Source organism: Fragaria vesca, linkage group LG6 (assembly GCF_000184155.1).
Source record: "Fragaria vesca subsp. vesca linkage group LG6, FraVesHawaii_1.0, whole genome shotgun sequence".
Lineage (NCBI taxonomy): Eukaryota > Viridiplantae > Streptophyta > Magnoliopsida > Rosales > Rosaceae > Fragaria > Fragaria vesca.
The window spans coordinates 6449041-6465234 of NC_020496.1; the positions used below are offsets into that span (position 1 = coordinate 6449041).

The window sequence follows — 16194 nt, forward strand, 5'->3', positions numbered from 1 at the left end:
TCTATATTTACATAGCGTAGCAGAAATCGTTCCTCATTGAATTTATTGTAGAATTATATGCTTCATTTACCTGTTTAGCAAGCTTTGAGAGGCTTTCTGGTTGCTTGAGTAACTGCCATGACTTGAGCAGGCGTCGCTTTTAGGTTTTAGTCTTCCATCACAGGCTACATTTCTGTAGTTTTATTTCATCAGTCTATCATTTCTAAAACTGATTCGGTCCACTATGAATCTAATGATCTTGTTCTGGTTAAGGATACTCTTACATTCCTTTCATAGTCAAATAGGCTGCTTACCATCCTTTCGGAGCCTTGAGCCTTTGGGAAACCAGGAGTCTCTGAAATGGACTAAATATTTAAACAATCAGTTGAAAAGTTCATCATCAAAGGTCAATTAGCATGTCGGGCTAGATTAGTGAAGCCATTAGACCAGGGAATCAGTCTGCCTATGAATATCTTGATGATGGCATCGTACCCAGAATCTCAACCAAACTCTCAGGACCACCACCCTAACCAGTCCACAGTCCATAACATACTTGAAGAAAAGCAAGGGGGACCTCTTTGATATTTCTTTCTCACTCGGCATATTCAAAACGATAGCAACTCCTGGATTTGGATGTCCTCCATTTTTAGTCTTGCATCATGAGCATGTGCTTCAACTATTAACATGGACAATTCAACATTTCAGTGAGAACTGTTTCTATGAATATTCCAAGTTATGTTTTCTGGATTGAAAACGAGTGCTGGTTAGAATTGTCTCTGGAATTCAATCCACATCTGCCACAAGAAGTAGCTAGCTAGGTATGTGATTGTGTAGTTCGTCTCTTTCTGGGTAAAATTAACTGTATATTCGTCACTCCTTTGTCAATTCCAAAAGCTCTTTGTCCATATGTAAATAGGGTAGTGCGTTCTACATATTCATATCTATATTTGGGCGTAATGTGAACTTCGTGCTATAAAGAAACAACTAACATAATTCTCGTAGAAAACATTATGAACTATAGCTTACCTCTCAAAGCAAATCTATGAATCTATAGATTGTATTTGGTAAAAGTTTAGGGCGATTGACACATGTGGCAATACTATGAATCTGTCACTAACTTCTCCTATAGCTCTATCTCTTTCTGAGGAAAATTGTATTGAAAGGGTTGTTTTAGGAGTGACATAAGAGTTAACTCACGACCTATTACCAAATAATCAATCACTTAACCACCTCTTGTGTCATTGAATGTTAATGGTTCATTAGTGCATAGTAAATCTTATTCGACCTACCTAAGCAACCCTCTAATTCATTTCTTACTTGAATACATATAGATGATAACGACTCACGTAATGAACACACTTTGGCTTTGCCAAATTACAGCCATTGGCTTTTACCAAAGGAAACTACCATTTACTTTTCCTTCTGTGCCAAATCTAGTGTGTAATTCACCCTCTTCTGCTTTCAATGCACATTTGTTGGTTTATGAAGAACATGTTTCTGAATAGCAATGGAAATAATGGTATGCTAGAGCCTAGAGGTGTTGGACCATTTGCTCGCCCATGCATCCATTAATTCTTGGCTAATATTATGCTCCCTTTAGAATTTGGAAGTAACACCACGTGATTTTAGTCAAAAACTAAGTTTTCATTTTGTTTTCATGAGTACTACGATACCATATCGGGTGGTTTCTAAAAGTAAATACTAAATCATACATATTTTTTATAATTTTTTACCGTTGGTTCGTGGATTCTAAATCAGAGGCATAGTATTAGTAATGCTTCAAAGTTTTAACAACTTAAGAGTACATTGTCAAATTGGTAAGCTAAATGTGACTATCTTTAGTGTAATTTCATCATTTAACTCATGTTTTTTTATTTCATCACTTGAACTTCAAATAAGCAAATTACATTTAACTACAAATGTAGACAGATCCGTTCCATTCAATCCATTGAATTCTTGGGTGACACAATAATAGAGTTATGGAATTAAAACTTGTTAATCTAGGAGACGTTGGTAATTAAATTCCCCCCAACGGTAAAATCCAAGCGAAGCGTTTAGCAATAACCACATAGCGAAAGCCAAGGTAAAACTCCCCAAAGGATAAAAGTGAAAACCAAAGTCAGCAAATAAATACGGCTTGATTTTGCAGAGCCCGGTATAACTTCAACCTCAAGCTCTAAACCTGTAAAGAGTGAGAGAGAGACATTGTCACATTGCAGCGGAGGTCGAGTCATCATCATCATCATCATCATCATCGAGATCTGCGTGTAAAAACAAATAGGCTCCGTTAGCTTCACGGTGAAGCTTAAAACAATTAATACCCAACAGTAGACCAGTAAGTAACTAGTTCAACTCTCTCTGTCTCTCTCCGTATCTCTCTCTGTCTCTCTGAGTAGAAGTAGTTGTTGTTCTGGTGCTTTCGAATCTTCTTCTTCTTCTTCTACCTTATTAGCTAGCTACCCTTTTTGTTTTTGTTTTTCTTTTATGTTTGTTCGTAGGTGCGTGATTGTGAAGAAATGCCGTTAGAGCTCACCTACGAGCATTAAACACACACTCACTCACTCTCTGTCATTTGCTCTGCTCAGAACGCTCCAGCATTTCGAGTCCTGATTCGGCGCCGTAGCCCTCTCTTATAGTTCCTTCTGTGCTGTCAGTCTCAAATTTCAGGTCTTTATTAGGTACATTTTTGTTATTCCGATTTTTCGAGTTTTGGTGGTGAATTTTGATTTGCATTGTGTCTGTTCAAGCATGGGATTTTGAAATTCTGTAGACCTGCAAGTTTCTATTGTGGAAAATTGTGAGCTTTGTTCATGAAAATTTTAGAGATTTATTTCACAGCTTCTTATAGATTTGCTCTAGCTTGCTTCCTCAATTATAGGCTTACAATGCTATTTCTTCATTTCCTGTTTTTGTTTGTAAGTCAACGAATGGGAGCAATTGTTTGAATATAAGATTAGAAATGAGGATTTGTTAATTTTGGTAAATGGAATTGTTAAGTTCAGGATAGTTAAAGAGATGGCTTTAGATCTAAGCACTTATATTTTATCTTTCTTTGCATGTGAATAATTTTGATTGTGTTTTTTTGGGTAATGGATGATGAGCAAGGTAGTGGACTCATCTGGGCCATTAAGGATGAAATTAAGAAAGCTGAGAAAGGGAATTCTTTCAGCATTTTGAATGGCATGGCTTTAAAGCCTTTTGCTTTCTCTTTAGTGGCAAAGAACTTTGCTTTTGCCTTTTCTTTAATTCTTTAGTATGTTTCTTTCTGATGATTTGGGTTTCTATTCCAGATAAGATTAGGTTAAATACTTTCTTGATACTTCTCAACTACTGAACTTAATTTTTGGCAGTATCTTTTGATGCCTTCCTGGTGTCAATGTTGTATTGTCTTCTCCCATAGGATCCTAGAAAAAAGAGGAATTGATCTTTAGGGACATTTGAAGAGACTTCTTCTAGTTAGGGAGTACACTATCTATTTGTTAGTTTCATAGGTTACTTTCAGTGAACAAGCTAGTGAGCATATATGCAATTGAGTTCTCCATTCTCTCTATATATATATTTAGCCCCCTTTGCTCACTAGTTGTAAACTGCAAAAATGACCAAGAACAATATTCTTATTCATATGTTATTTTGCAGGGCAAGTGAGGCTTCTGATATGAGTCTCATAGTCTGAGTCCTTAGCTGATCTATCAACAAAAGATACTAGATGAAGCCATATTTAGTTTGTGCAACTGTTCTTTTTCTGTCATTCCTTTGCCACTCTATAGCTGATCTCAGTTCGGACAAACAAGCCCTTCTTGACTTCATTTCAGTTGTTCCTCATGGCCGAAAAGTTAACTGGGATTCTACTACGCCAGTCTGCAATACTTGGGTTGGCATCACCTGTACCTTGAATGGCACACGTGTGCTTGCTGTTCGACTCCCTGGTGTTGGTCTCTATGGTCAAATTCCATCAAACACTCTTGGCAAGCTGGATGCTCTCATGGTCCTTAGCCTTCGCTCTAACCTCCTTAGTGGGAGTCTTCCATCTGATATTTTCTCCCTTCCATCCTTACGCTACATATACCTTCACAACAACAATCTTACAGGTAGTATTCCCTCTTCTCTGCCTCCCAACCTCACCGTACTAGATTTGTCTTCCAACTCTCTCACTGGCAGCATTCCAGCCACTATCCAAAATTTAACGCATCTCAACGGGCTGAACCTTCAAAACAATTACCTCAGTGGACCTGTTCCTGACATAAACATTCCAAAGCTGAAGTCTTTGAATTTAAGCTACAACCACCTTAATGGTTCAATTCCTCCTCCCCTTGAAAGGTTCCCCACTTCTTCCTTTGAAGGAAACTTGATGTTATGTGGGGCGCCACTAAAACAGTGTGCTTCAGTCACTCCATCACCTTCTCCATCCCCCAACCGTCAACCACCAGGCTCAATAGTCCCATCCGAACCAGAGAAAGGATCTAAGATGAAACTAAGTGTCGGGGCTATCATTGCCATTGCATGTGGTGGTTTTGCAGTGTTGTTTCTCTCAGTTCTAATAGTGGTGCTGTGCTGTTTGAAGAGGAAAAACAGCAAAGGCGGTGCTATAGTTAAAACAAAAGGTGGAAGGAGTGAGCCGCCAAAGGAGGACTTTGGAAGTGGGGTGCAAGAGGCTGAGAAGAACAAACTGGTTTTCTTTGAAGGCAGTTCTTATAATTTTGATCTTGAGGATTTACTAAGAGCTTCGGCTGAAGTGCTTGGAAAGGGGAGTTATGGGACTACTTACAAGGCCATCCTAGAGGAGGGGACAACAGTGGTTGTAAAAAGAATGAAAGAAGTGGTTGTGGGGAAAAGGGAATTTGAACAGCTAATGGAGAATGCCGGGAAAATTAGTCGGCACTCAAATGTTGTGCCCCTTCGTGCTTATTACTACTCCAAAGATGAAAAGCTCCTGGTTTATGACTACATTGCAGCTGGTAGCTTTGCTGCATTATTGCATGGTATGCTCCATTTCATCATATTCTTTCTCTTTTCACTTCATGAATTTTGCTTTTAGCATGCAGACATAATAAGGATGCTTTAGTATAAAAACTAAAAAGTATAGGAATTCTTGTAAGTAGGTATTTAGGAAGTTTTTTACTTTTCGTGGTGCTTGTTACTGTAACAAATATATGCAAAGTAGTCTCGGATATGATATATTCTTTCTTTACAGGACACAGGGAAAGTGGACATAATGGACCGGATTGGGAAACCAGACTTAAGATTGCCCTTGGAAGTGCAAAAGGCCTTGCTCATATCCACTCGTCTGGTGGAGGGAAATTCATCCATGGAAACATCAAGTCCTCCAACATCCTTATCACACAAGACCTTAATGGTTGTATCTCAGACTTTGGCTTAACACCTCTCATGAACTTTGCAACTATACCTTCCAGAAGTGTAGGCTATCGAGCTCCTGAGGTGATTGAAGCTCGAAAATCATTCCAAAAGTCCGACGTTTATAGTTTTGGTGTGCTGCTCCTGGAGATGCTCACAGGCAAAGCACCAGTGCAGTCACCAGGGCGTGATGATGTTGTGGATCTTCCGAGGTGGGTACAGTCTGTTGTTCGAGAGGAATGGACAGCAGAGGTGTTTGATGTAGAGCTAATGAGATTCCAAAATATTGAAGAAGAGTTGGTACAGATGCTTCAAATAGCAATGGCATGTGTGCAAAATGTACCAGACTTGAGGCCTACTATGGAGGAAGTTGTTAAGATGATCGAGGATATCAGGCCACCGGATTCTGAGAACCGGCCATCATCAGACGATAACAAGTCCAAGAGCTCAAATACTCAGACTCCATGATTCTCGCATCAATATTCTGAAACTTCTTTCCCTAGAAGCTCCAGCCTGCATGAGCCAAGCAATTCATGAATCCTTTTCTAACTGTCATATATGCCGCATTTGTGATTCTTTGTAGAGCCCTACTGTAAAGGTTCATAGCGTCTGTTTTTCTTTTTCTAGTGTGAATTCGTGATTAGCATGACAGAGAAGTTTTTAAACAATTATGAAGTTTTCAAACAATTATGACTCTGAATCGATTGAGGTTCATCCTTCAGCATTCACAAGATGTAAACATGATTGTAATTTGTCGGTTACGAAGAATAGTGTCATGGTACCTAAATTGGCAAACCAAAACATCTGAAAACATCCAAGCTAAAAACGTTCACAAGCTGAGAAAGATGGACATCAAATATAAAATTCGAGTCTTTCCTTTTGTTTCTTCAATATTACATTTTCCAATAGTTTAACAATGTAATGGGGCAGTATAAAAGGCCCGCCTTGATCTCTGAAAGAAGTATTTCATTCTTTCAACAAAATATGGGTTATGCCCATGTTGAAAGCTACACGCTAGAGTTAATACTAACTTTTGCTAATCAAGTCAGCACCACTGACATATCTAGCAACAAATGACACTAACCGGAAAGGTGCACCAATAAGGGGAGCATCTGTAATTGAGACAGCTTCGTTTGTAACCTCTGTAGCAGACTGCAACTCTAGATCCTGGACTTCAGAGGCGTCCAAAGGAATTTGCATGATTTCACTTTCCCTGGACTCATACGATATGGGTGAATTTGGAACTAATTCAGGATGCTGAATATCCAAATTACCATTACTTTGCAATAAAGCAGCCTGCTGAGAATCCATGTTACCGTAACTAGGTGTCTCCACTTTATGCGGAACAACTTCTGAGGAATAAAGCTTCTGGCCTGATGTAGACATATCCTCACTGGATCTGGGCATGGGATTGATGATAATGGCAGTTTCACCAGGTAAGACTGCTGTACTTAAAGGAAGCCCACCTTTTGCACTATGCCGCTCAAGTTCAACATATAACTCGTTCATCTACAAAACATAATAGTGCATAAAATAACAAAGGCTTATAATCTGATCACTCAAAGGCTCAACATACAACACAATTGCATGAAAGATATGTTTGCCTCCAGTTATAGAAGTAGTACACTTTACTCCGGTAGAAATTATGGAGGGGAAGCTTTTCACCTTTTCAACAAGGTCTGCATTCTCTGTAATTAATTTCTCAACCAGTGCACATGCTGCTTCAATTTGAGAGTTCAGCTCTTCACGTTCTGCAGCGTGCTGCATTCAACAGAGAGAAATAACTAAGACCCATTTTTCTTCTACTTTCCTTGATAGTAAATTGGTAAGAGATCAACAAAAGAAAGAAACCTTCAGCAGAAACAATTAAAAATTATATTACTTGTGCCAAAACTGAAACATATGTTACTCATTATTATTGAATAAATTTTTTTGTACATACAGTCCTTTGGAAGACACGTCAAAACAGTATTCCTCATTGTTCATAAAAGACAACAATTAATTTGGCCATGTGGTAAGCAAAAAGAAGCTCACCTTTGCACCTTCAACTGATGCGCGACTAGAGGAAACACTCTCACGATCCTTAATTTGCAACTCTAGACTAGATAAATTTCCCATCAGCTGTTGGTTTTCTTGTACAAGATTATCCCTGGATTGCTCCAATTCCAACACCTGCCATGCTTTGGTTTTATTTTCCATATCAGAAAAAACAAAGACGTTCTGTGCACTGCTTGTGACAGATACGGAGGACAGACAGACTCGACACAAACTTATGTTACAGCATATAAGAGAAGCAAAGCAATACACGAATTCCTCTCAACTCAATAAAGTAGGTAGCATGTAAAAATCTGGTACAAAAAAATTAATTAAAAGTGACCAATAGTAAATTATTTGGATCATTCAAGCCACATACCTGTGCTCGTAGTTTAGCAATGTTATCTGTCTGAGTTGCGATCATTTCTTTGAATGAATCCTGCAAGAAATAAATAAAAAGAAGTCTCTGAAACAAAATGTATAGAACATTTACATATAAAATTTATGTATCAAATCAATAATGTTATTCCCATGCATTCACCAATCATCATTACATACGAAGGTAGAAGTCGCAAAATGTGATCACAAATGTGTGTGAGAGCTTTTCAAAAATCCAATCTACTACCATGGTTTATTATCAAATTAGTTGTTTCTTTTACAAGAACAGGGACACAATTTCTAGTACTTTTCAGGTGTTGATAAGAAAAAAAAATAACATATGGAAAAAGTTTATGGCTCAACTGAACTCAGTTTTCAACTACAATATACAGTGAACACCAAACAAAAAGAAAATTCATAGTAATTACCTCCTTTAGATTCCAGTTATCTCTATCACTCTGTAGATGTTTAATCTTTTCCTGTAAGCTTGCCTGTGCAACAATATATAGTAAGTTTGGCAAAAGCAAAATAGGAATGAAGGGCATCAAGGGAGGCCAGACTAACAATAGTCTATGGGATTAAACAATAAAAAGGGGGAATAGTAGAGAGGATAACCTCTTCAGAATCCAAAGTGGACTTTTTGTCTACTAATCGCCTAATTTTCTCCTCCAACCCAACCTGCACATAACACACCTTAGCACCAAGTCCACTAGTTTGCGATTTTGTTCAGTACAAGGTTGCACAAAAATCTAAAGCAACCATGATTAGATGCATGCTTGTGAAGAAACTAATGGTGTCCAAAATCCACAATAGCCTTTATGACCCAACTCATATTACCTCCTTTTTGAGCCAGGAATCTTTTTCACTCCGTAATTGTACAATTTCCTTCTGTAGGATGTTCTGCAGGTGATCCAAATAAATAAAGTAATCTGTAATATATATGAAGAAGTACAGGTTTGCAATATAAGATATATAGGGTGCAACTGTTAGCTTATCATCTTGACTATACTATTACCTCTAGATGAATATGTGAATCAGTTTCCTCCTGTAATTGTTTGATAGTATCTTCTAACGTAACCTGAAGAAGACATACATAAAACCAATACAAAATGTCACACATAGAATGCACACCTGAAAAAGTTGAATGACACTGTCTCACTCAGGCATTTGAATGCGACCATAAAATATAGTACCTCTTTCTGCATATGTGCATCTTTCTCATCCTGTAATAGTTTTATAGTACCTTCTAACGTAGCCTAAAGAAGATATACACATTTCAATTCAAAACATCCGAAAAGGCAAGCAAATAGACACTGAATATTCAAGTATCTCAAAGTTGGAAGCAAAACAAGTACCTCTTTCTGTATAAGTGAATCCCTTTGTTTCTGTAATTCCTTAATAGTACCCTCTAACGTAGCCTGAATAACAAAGCAACACCACAAAGTTCAGTAACATGTTTACTAATCTCGTACAATTCTCGGAGTTGAAAATTACAATAATTTACCTCCTTCTGCATCTGCAAGTCTTTTTCTTTTTCTAATTGCTTGATCATTTCTTCTAGCTTAGCCTACAAAAGAACATGATTACTTTTCGCCGATTAAAACCTGAAACAAACACAATTGATTAAGCTAATGCCCAGACTTACCTCTTTTTGAAGCCAATCCTTATTCTCAGATTCAGCTAATAACGACTGCACAACCAAAACAAATTTAACCACAAAAAAAAAAAAAAAAAAAAATCAAATATTTGAATATCACAAAATGCATGCAGAAAAATCCATCCTGTTCAATCTAGCTCACAATCGATCCAATTCAAACTCAAATTCTATAACTAAATTCATAAACGATTTCAAATCCTAACTTACACGTTCGGTGCCATTGGTTTCAGCATTATCGGCGGGCTTTGGAAATTGACCGTTGCCGGAAACCTGAACACCGTTGGAGATAGTATCTGCAGCGGCGGCGGCGGACGATGAAACCTGGCCGTTCTCCGCGACGGAAGCATCGTCGGCGGCGGCCTTTTGGTTCTTCTTCTTCTTGTTGTTCCTCTTCTTCTTCTTCTTATCCTCCGCCTCCATTTTTTTTTCAACGGCCTCTGAAATCCGTCAGCCTCTTTCGCCGCCGCCACAGAAGAATGAGAAGCCTGCTCGTTCGTTCGGACAGATCCAATATCCGAATCGTTTCGCTCCGAATTTAATCTCTGCGTTTCAGGAAAAGCCGGGAAGGAAAAGGACCCTGGATCCGAAGCACACGACGTCGTTTTTTTGTGGTGACGTGGTGATTGGTGGGGAGAGTGTGCTGGAGAGGGAGCAGGGGATCATGGCCCTTTTTGGGGGTTGGACAGTTAAAGAAAGTGACGGAAGCGAGTTACTGCGTGACGGAGAGAGGGAGTTACCTGTTGCGGAAAGGGTACGCTGTTAGGTTGACTGGGTGGGACCGACAGGGCATGTGACCGGGGAACGGGGTCCGTTGAAAATGGGAGAGCATGAATGCATGATATGCGCCGCTGGAATTTGAGGGCTCTACAGCCTCTCTACCGGTGGATATATGATTTTATTCTACAAAAACAATGGTGATAAATATCTTGTTTTGATTTACCAAATTTCTTGATCAGGCGTGAGATATACAAGATTACAAGTAACATTTTCAACATCACTTTGTATTTTCGTTGCTTAAACATTTGGGTCCATATATTTTTTTAATTATCGGTTTAGAGTTTTATTTTGTTGAGTCTACAATTACGGGTTTAATTAGGTCACAAATAGTTTAGATTTGAATTTTTATTTCGACCAAATTAATAAGTATTTATTTATATCGTGACTTTCAACCTAACTACATTTCTTAGATATACATTCTCCACACTCACGTATTTTATATGTTAAAATTAGCTTACTATGTTTTGACCAAGTCCAAAACATTACTTAATTTTTGAAAACCATTATAGTTTGACCAAATTATTTGATGAAAGTACATATACTTTGCAAACAAATAGATTTAAACAATCGTGACAATACCAAACAAAAAATCGTATTTCTTATGAATAACTTATCTAGTGGGTCGTCTCATCTAGCTCATTTTTGTCCAAATCAGATCAGATGCTACTATGAACTTTGAATTTTCACACTTTTTTTTTTTTGGAGAAATTTTCACACAAAATTTGACGCAGCCGTCATAAATAATACAAATCAGGAAAAATAACGGATAAGAAAGCATCAACGGGGTGACGATGGCACGGTGAAAACGCTTCTGGTCTCACGATAAAAGGCGCAAAGCCTCGGTGGCTCAAAGTCTCCGAGTTTTGGGTGAGAAAAAATCAGGGGGGTCTCTTCAAATTTTGGTGATAGCGGAAAAGCCTTGGGAGGCGGCTTCGTGGATCTACTCGATTCCCGGCTTCCCTTTGCTTCCCGCTATTCCCGTCCGATCTCTGGTACTTTCTTCCAGCTCAACCTTTTATCTTTTATCTTTTTCTTCTTTTCATCGGAAATTGTGCTTGGGATGTTCATGATCATGATTATGACTTTTGATCTGGATTGGTTGGTGTGTGATTATAGCTTTGCAGGTCTCTGGTGTTGTTCGGGAGTTTTGTAAAATAGTAATAAGTTGAGTTTCTGTCATCATGGCGTCCAAGCGCATCTTGAAGGAGCTTAAGGATTTGCAGAAGGATCCTCCCACTTCCTGCAGCGCCGGTACGCCTCAAAGATTTGTTATTTAGTTTCGGTTTCTTTGATCTTGTATGTATAAAGGATCGGAATTTATCGGTGTTGATCGTGTACCTATTGAGCTCAATTTGGTAGTGTAGATGTTGGATTGTGGTTTTTCGATATGTTAGGTAGCTAGATGGATGTTTAGAGTAAATTTTTGGTGGATTTGTAATAGGTCCTGTGGCTGAGGACATGTTTCATTGGCAAGCGACGATTATGGGACCCCCTGATAGCCCATATGCAGGAGGTGTATTCCTTGTGACCATTCATTTCCCTCCTGATTATCCTTTTAAACCGCCTAAGGTGACTTGTCGAATCTGCAAGCTTTGATTTTTTGTGTGTGTCTGTGTGTTTATGCTTTTCTTTGGAATGAAGGATGACAGTTTTTCGATTTTCAGGTTGCATTTAGGACTAAGGTCTTCCACCCGAATATCAATAGCAATGGAAGCATTTGTCTTGATATCCTTAAAGAACAGTGGAGTCCAGCCCTTACTATCTCTAAGGTTCGGCTTTGTTATCTTTTCAATCTCCCAATGAATTGGTCCTGACTATCGATAATGTTTGCGTTCGTATATACTTTAGAAATGATATGTATATGCTGCCTTGATGCATCAAAATATTATTTGGAGAATAGAGAGAGGGATATGTTTAAATTATTACGGAGGTCTTCCCAGAGAAGTTCTTTGTGGAACAACACAACTCAGAAGACTATGTGTTCCAACTTGAAGTAGGGAATTCCTATGTAATGATGGAGATGCTTGCTTGTACTTTGAAAAATCATGTTTTTGGATTCTAACTTCTTTGGCATATATTCAGAGTAGAAGCAGGTAGCTGTGATGTGCAGCCTTTCTGCAATTTGTTGTGCCAAAGTTTTGTTTTGAAGCTAGGAAAGAGTTTTAGCAAATATATACTTATTCAATTTCCATCTGCCTTTATGTTTTGAGTCATTCTTCCTAAAAAGACTTTATATGTAGTTAAAAAAATATTTGCATAAGATCTAATTCATGGCATTTCCAGTTCTTACTCTGGATATTAGCCACTACATTTGTGATATGACTTGATATGTTATAAAGGAAATTTGATGTTGATTTAGAAACTGATTCCCCTAAGCTTTTGAGTTTTGGAATCTATTTCAACTTTAAAGGGGGGATATTTGGTGGCTAAGGAAATGAAGATTGTTTTTATTTTTATTTTTTATTTTTAGTATACTGAAATTTATCTTACTGTTGGATCTGTATTCACTAAGCTGTTTGTGCATTTGAAATCAGGTATTGCTCTCAATCTGCTCATTGCTGACTGACCCAAATCCTGATGACCCCCTTGTACCGGAGATCGCCCACATGTATAAAACTGATCGAGCCAAGTATGAGTCGACTGCACGTAGCTGGACTCAGAAGTATGCAATGGGGTGATGATGTCTTCTCCGGGTTTAGAATTTGTACTTTTTGGGGACAGGGTTAAGAGTTTAATCTGTGGGATGAAGGAGATCTTCGTTCTTCCTATGTTTTGTTATATTACCAAAGATATGAATGTGATTTATTTCCGGTATCGCCAGAACTTGATGTTCCTTCCAGCTTGGACAGTAATCTATCAATTGTGGTTTGTTTACTCTTGATCCCCCATCCACTAAAGAGTTATTGTTGTTTAACCATTTCGTTTAGTTCTTACTTCTAAAACAGAACGAAATGCAGTGCTTTGTTCTTCAACTGTTCAAGTAAACTGTCCATGCAATGTAGTCTAGAAATACAAATTGCATGTCTCACGACCGCAATAAATAAAGAGAAAAGTGTGATAGTTATACAAGACCATAATAAAGAGTCACCATAATAGAACCCGATAGCCATCACACCAAACACTAGCACACGAGTGAAGCGACTAGCCGGTCTGGCTCGACCAGGGTGGTCTCGGTTCAACTGCTGAAATCGCAAGACTTCTATTTCAGAAGACGATATTCTTCGCATAATGTGGTTTTCAGACAACCTGAAGTCTTCCACTCCCCCTTCAACCAATTGGCCGTAACTATTTAGACTTCCAGTACTCGTGTCAACTCTATCCAAATTGCCATAATCTTTCAGAGATATCAAGCTCTTGGTATAACTACAGATCCTACTAACACTTCCACTCCCAAATGCTACAACTTTCATCGAACGACGCTTCAGGTCCAAGAAAAAGATGTTACGGTTCCCCTGCAGATGCTTGAAAAATATGCCATGCTCCCATTCACCACAGATGATATCATTCGACAAAAAATTCAAACGCAGTCCAGCTATTTCAATACTTAGGGTGTAATCTCTTGTCCATAATCTCTTATCGTAGTCTTTCTGCACCCACATCTCAATATTCATAGTCACATCAGTTGATGAACAAGTATCCACTGTGGCCAGAGATCCTCTTAGAGTAACTAAATGCAAGTTAGATAACAAGTGTGAGTGTTCCCATTTTCGTAACCTGGGATGCGGAGACGAATGGAACTCTTCTTTCTTGAAGTCGAAAGAAACTATATGGCATGTTCTTTGATCCATATCTATTGCCATCCAGTGCATATCTCCATAAGCAGACACTTCAAAGAGTGTAAGTCATAATAAGGAGGAACTGAGGGTATATCTCGCCATGAAGAGGTGCCCAATTCGAAAACATGTGTGACCAAAACTTGCTCTCCAAAACTACTCTTATAATCGGAACTACCATTAGAAATTCTGGAAACACGAACAATTTTATAGGTACCAGCTAAACTATCAAATCCCATACCATAGCAATCACCCCAAAATACAACCTTTCTATCTCGGATGTCACGGGGTGGAAGCCTCAGAATTTCTCCACGGAGAGGATTTAAAGGTCCTAGAGGGAGGGAGGGGGGGGGGGGATAGGCCTTTTTGAAATTTTCGTTGCCTTCTGTATCCGAGGATAGCAATGACTTGTGCTATCCCAGAATCACAGGATACGAGTTTGCAGAAAGTAAATTGCAGCAAATAAAGAAACAACACAAGGATGTTTTTTAATCGCAGAAACCCTGAATGCAGGGAGAAAAACTGCGTGTCTCTAACTCTTGAGAGACAAAAACTTCCACTAAGTTGAAGTAACTTCTTACAAGAATAATAGTTCTAGTGATACACTACCACAGTGCTATCCTTCCTAGTCCCGAACTAGTCTAGACCTATTCCCTCTCTTGTTTCTAAGTTATTACAACATGGGACACTTTTCGAAGCCTTGTTCGTGAATTCAGCTAACCACTAGCAGATTCAACCTTGAACGCTTCTTGGGTTGGTTGCACTACACATCCCTCATGGTATGCAACATGATATGAGTTGATGAAAGAAGTTTTGAGTTCAAGCTCTAAGGTTTACAGTCACGAAGAAGACTTAGAGCAGCATGAACAATGCAAGACTAAAAACTAGACTCAAACAAAAGAAAACGCAATAAGGCTAGTTTTCAACAACCATTGAGCAAAGCCAAAGCTATAGATATATATATATATATAGGCAGACAAGGCATCAAGGATGATGCAAGCTGACCTCAACATGTTTCAGGAAGGTTTGGACAGAAGTGTTTGGCTCCCATACTGAAAGTGATGTGTCCAAACACAGAGATGACACAAGCAATCTTAATAAGACAAATAACCCTTTCCTAAAACATGAATGATTCAAACAGGGAGCAAAGAGGTTTCAAACCCTCTTACTCAGTCCATTAGTGGACCTTGACACAGCTGATAGCAACTGGTATTTGAACCATACAGGGACCAGCTTATACATCGGATAACGTATCATGAAATCCCAGCTGGAGCCTTGAGCATCAAACCATTTGGTCACGGGTTGGCATAACAAAAGATCTCAACCCTTTGACTGGTTTGAGCGCTAAGGCACTTCCCACAAACTCAGTTGTCCATTTTATATTAAACTAATATAACAGACTTTGAACCTCAGGACAGCAGAAGACTCAGTACTAGGATAGCAAGCGAAGCTGCTAACCTCTGTGAAAAACAATGATATGCAGATGCATGTTTTACCTGAAACCATAAGGGATATTAGCGCCACTTGTTCTTGATCAGATAACATTATCTCAAAGTGTTTTGCAGGATGAAAGGATTGCCAACTATCCTTATACCTTCAGGATTAACTAAGAAGCAATGTCCATAATACGTATCTTGTAAATGTACATTTCTAAAGCAAAACAAGTTGTAGAAAACGAAGTCTACCTTGTATTGGTGATGATCATACTGTTCTGATGTAAACAAGGTAAGTGCATGTTTTTCTTTTGTCAAGGTTGTCTCGCCATCATACTTGAGAGATTGCAAAGCTGCTAATTCCTCGTAACCTTGAGGATCTTTAAATGTTGGAGGGTTGAAAAATCTGGTAAAATACATAAGTTGAGGCACATTATGAGTAGAGGCCACCAGCGACCGGGTGTGCAGCGCAACGAAGGAGTGGCTGTCAACCATGTCTAACATTGCCTTGGACACACATCGGATGCAGCAGAGTGATTCAATTGGCAATCTCACGAGGATGTGCACCAAGACATCCAAAGGTAAGTGTTTGATATCCACATTCATCACCATAGGCTTCGCGCTGTTGTTAATGCAGCAGCAGTCTCATTGTCATCTCAATATTCCCTAATGAATAGAACGTTGCAATAACAACTCAAAAATACAGCAAAGGATTGAAAAAAAAAATACTGATTGAAAGTTTCTTCCAAACCAAAATCTATGATCCCCTTCTTTTCGGTTCAAACCCTAATTTCTTAATTTGTAACCAAAT

At 38.6% G+C, this 16194-nt stretch overlaps 3 protein-coding genes across 3 annotated transcripts; 2 read left to right on the forward strand and 1 right to left on the reverse strand.

Annotated features, from left to right (window-relative positions):
- Positions 1-3404: 3404 nt before the first annotated feature.
- LOC101300832 (probable inactive receptor kinase At5g58300-like) lies at positions 3405-5997 on the forward strand. Its single transcript, XM_004302474.1, has 2 exons — positions 3405-4958; positions 5171-5997. The coding sequence occupies exons 1-2, from the start codon at positions 3686-3688 to the stop codon at positions 5797-5799; spliced, it is 1902 nt and encodes a 633-aa protein (XP_004302522.1). The 5' UTR covers positions 3405-3685; the 3' UTR covers positions 5800-5997.
- Positions 5998-6212: 215 nt separating this feature from the next.
- On the reverse strand, positions 6213-9951 carry LOC101301117. Its single transcript, XM_004302475.1, has 13 exons — positions 9608-9951; positions 9389-9433; positions 9248-9310; positions 9099-9161; positions 8937-8999; positions 8759-8821; positions 8581-8643; positions 8359-8421; positions 8172-8234; positions 7745-7804; positions 7366-7503; positions 6997-7092; positions 6213-6840 (listed from the first exon to the last, which is right to left on the reverse strand). The coding sequence occupies exons 1-13, from the start codon at positions 9818-9820 to the stop codon at positions 6358-6360; spliced, it is 1476 nt and encodes a 491-aa protein (XP_004302523.1). The 5' UTR covers positions 9821-9951; the 3' UTR covers positions 6213-6357.
- Positions 9952-10987: 1036 nt separating this feature from the next.
- LOC101301402 (ubiquitin-conjugating enzyme E2 28-like) lies at positions 10988-13061 on the forward strand. Its single transcript, XM_004302476.1, has 5 exons — positions 10988-11169; positions 11294-11428; positions 11619-11746; positions 11842-11946; positions 12712-13061. Exons 2-5 carry the CDS (start codon positions 11359-11361, stop codon positions 12853-12855), a joined length of 447 nt encoding a protein of 148 aa, XP_004302524.1. The 5' UTR covers positions 10988-11169; positions 11294-11358; the 3' UTR covers positions 12856-13061.
- The last annotated feature ends 3133 nt before the right edge of the window (positions 13062-16194 follow it).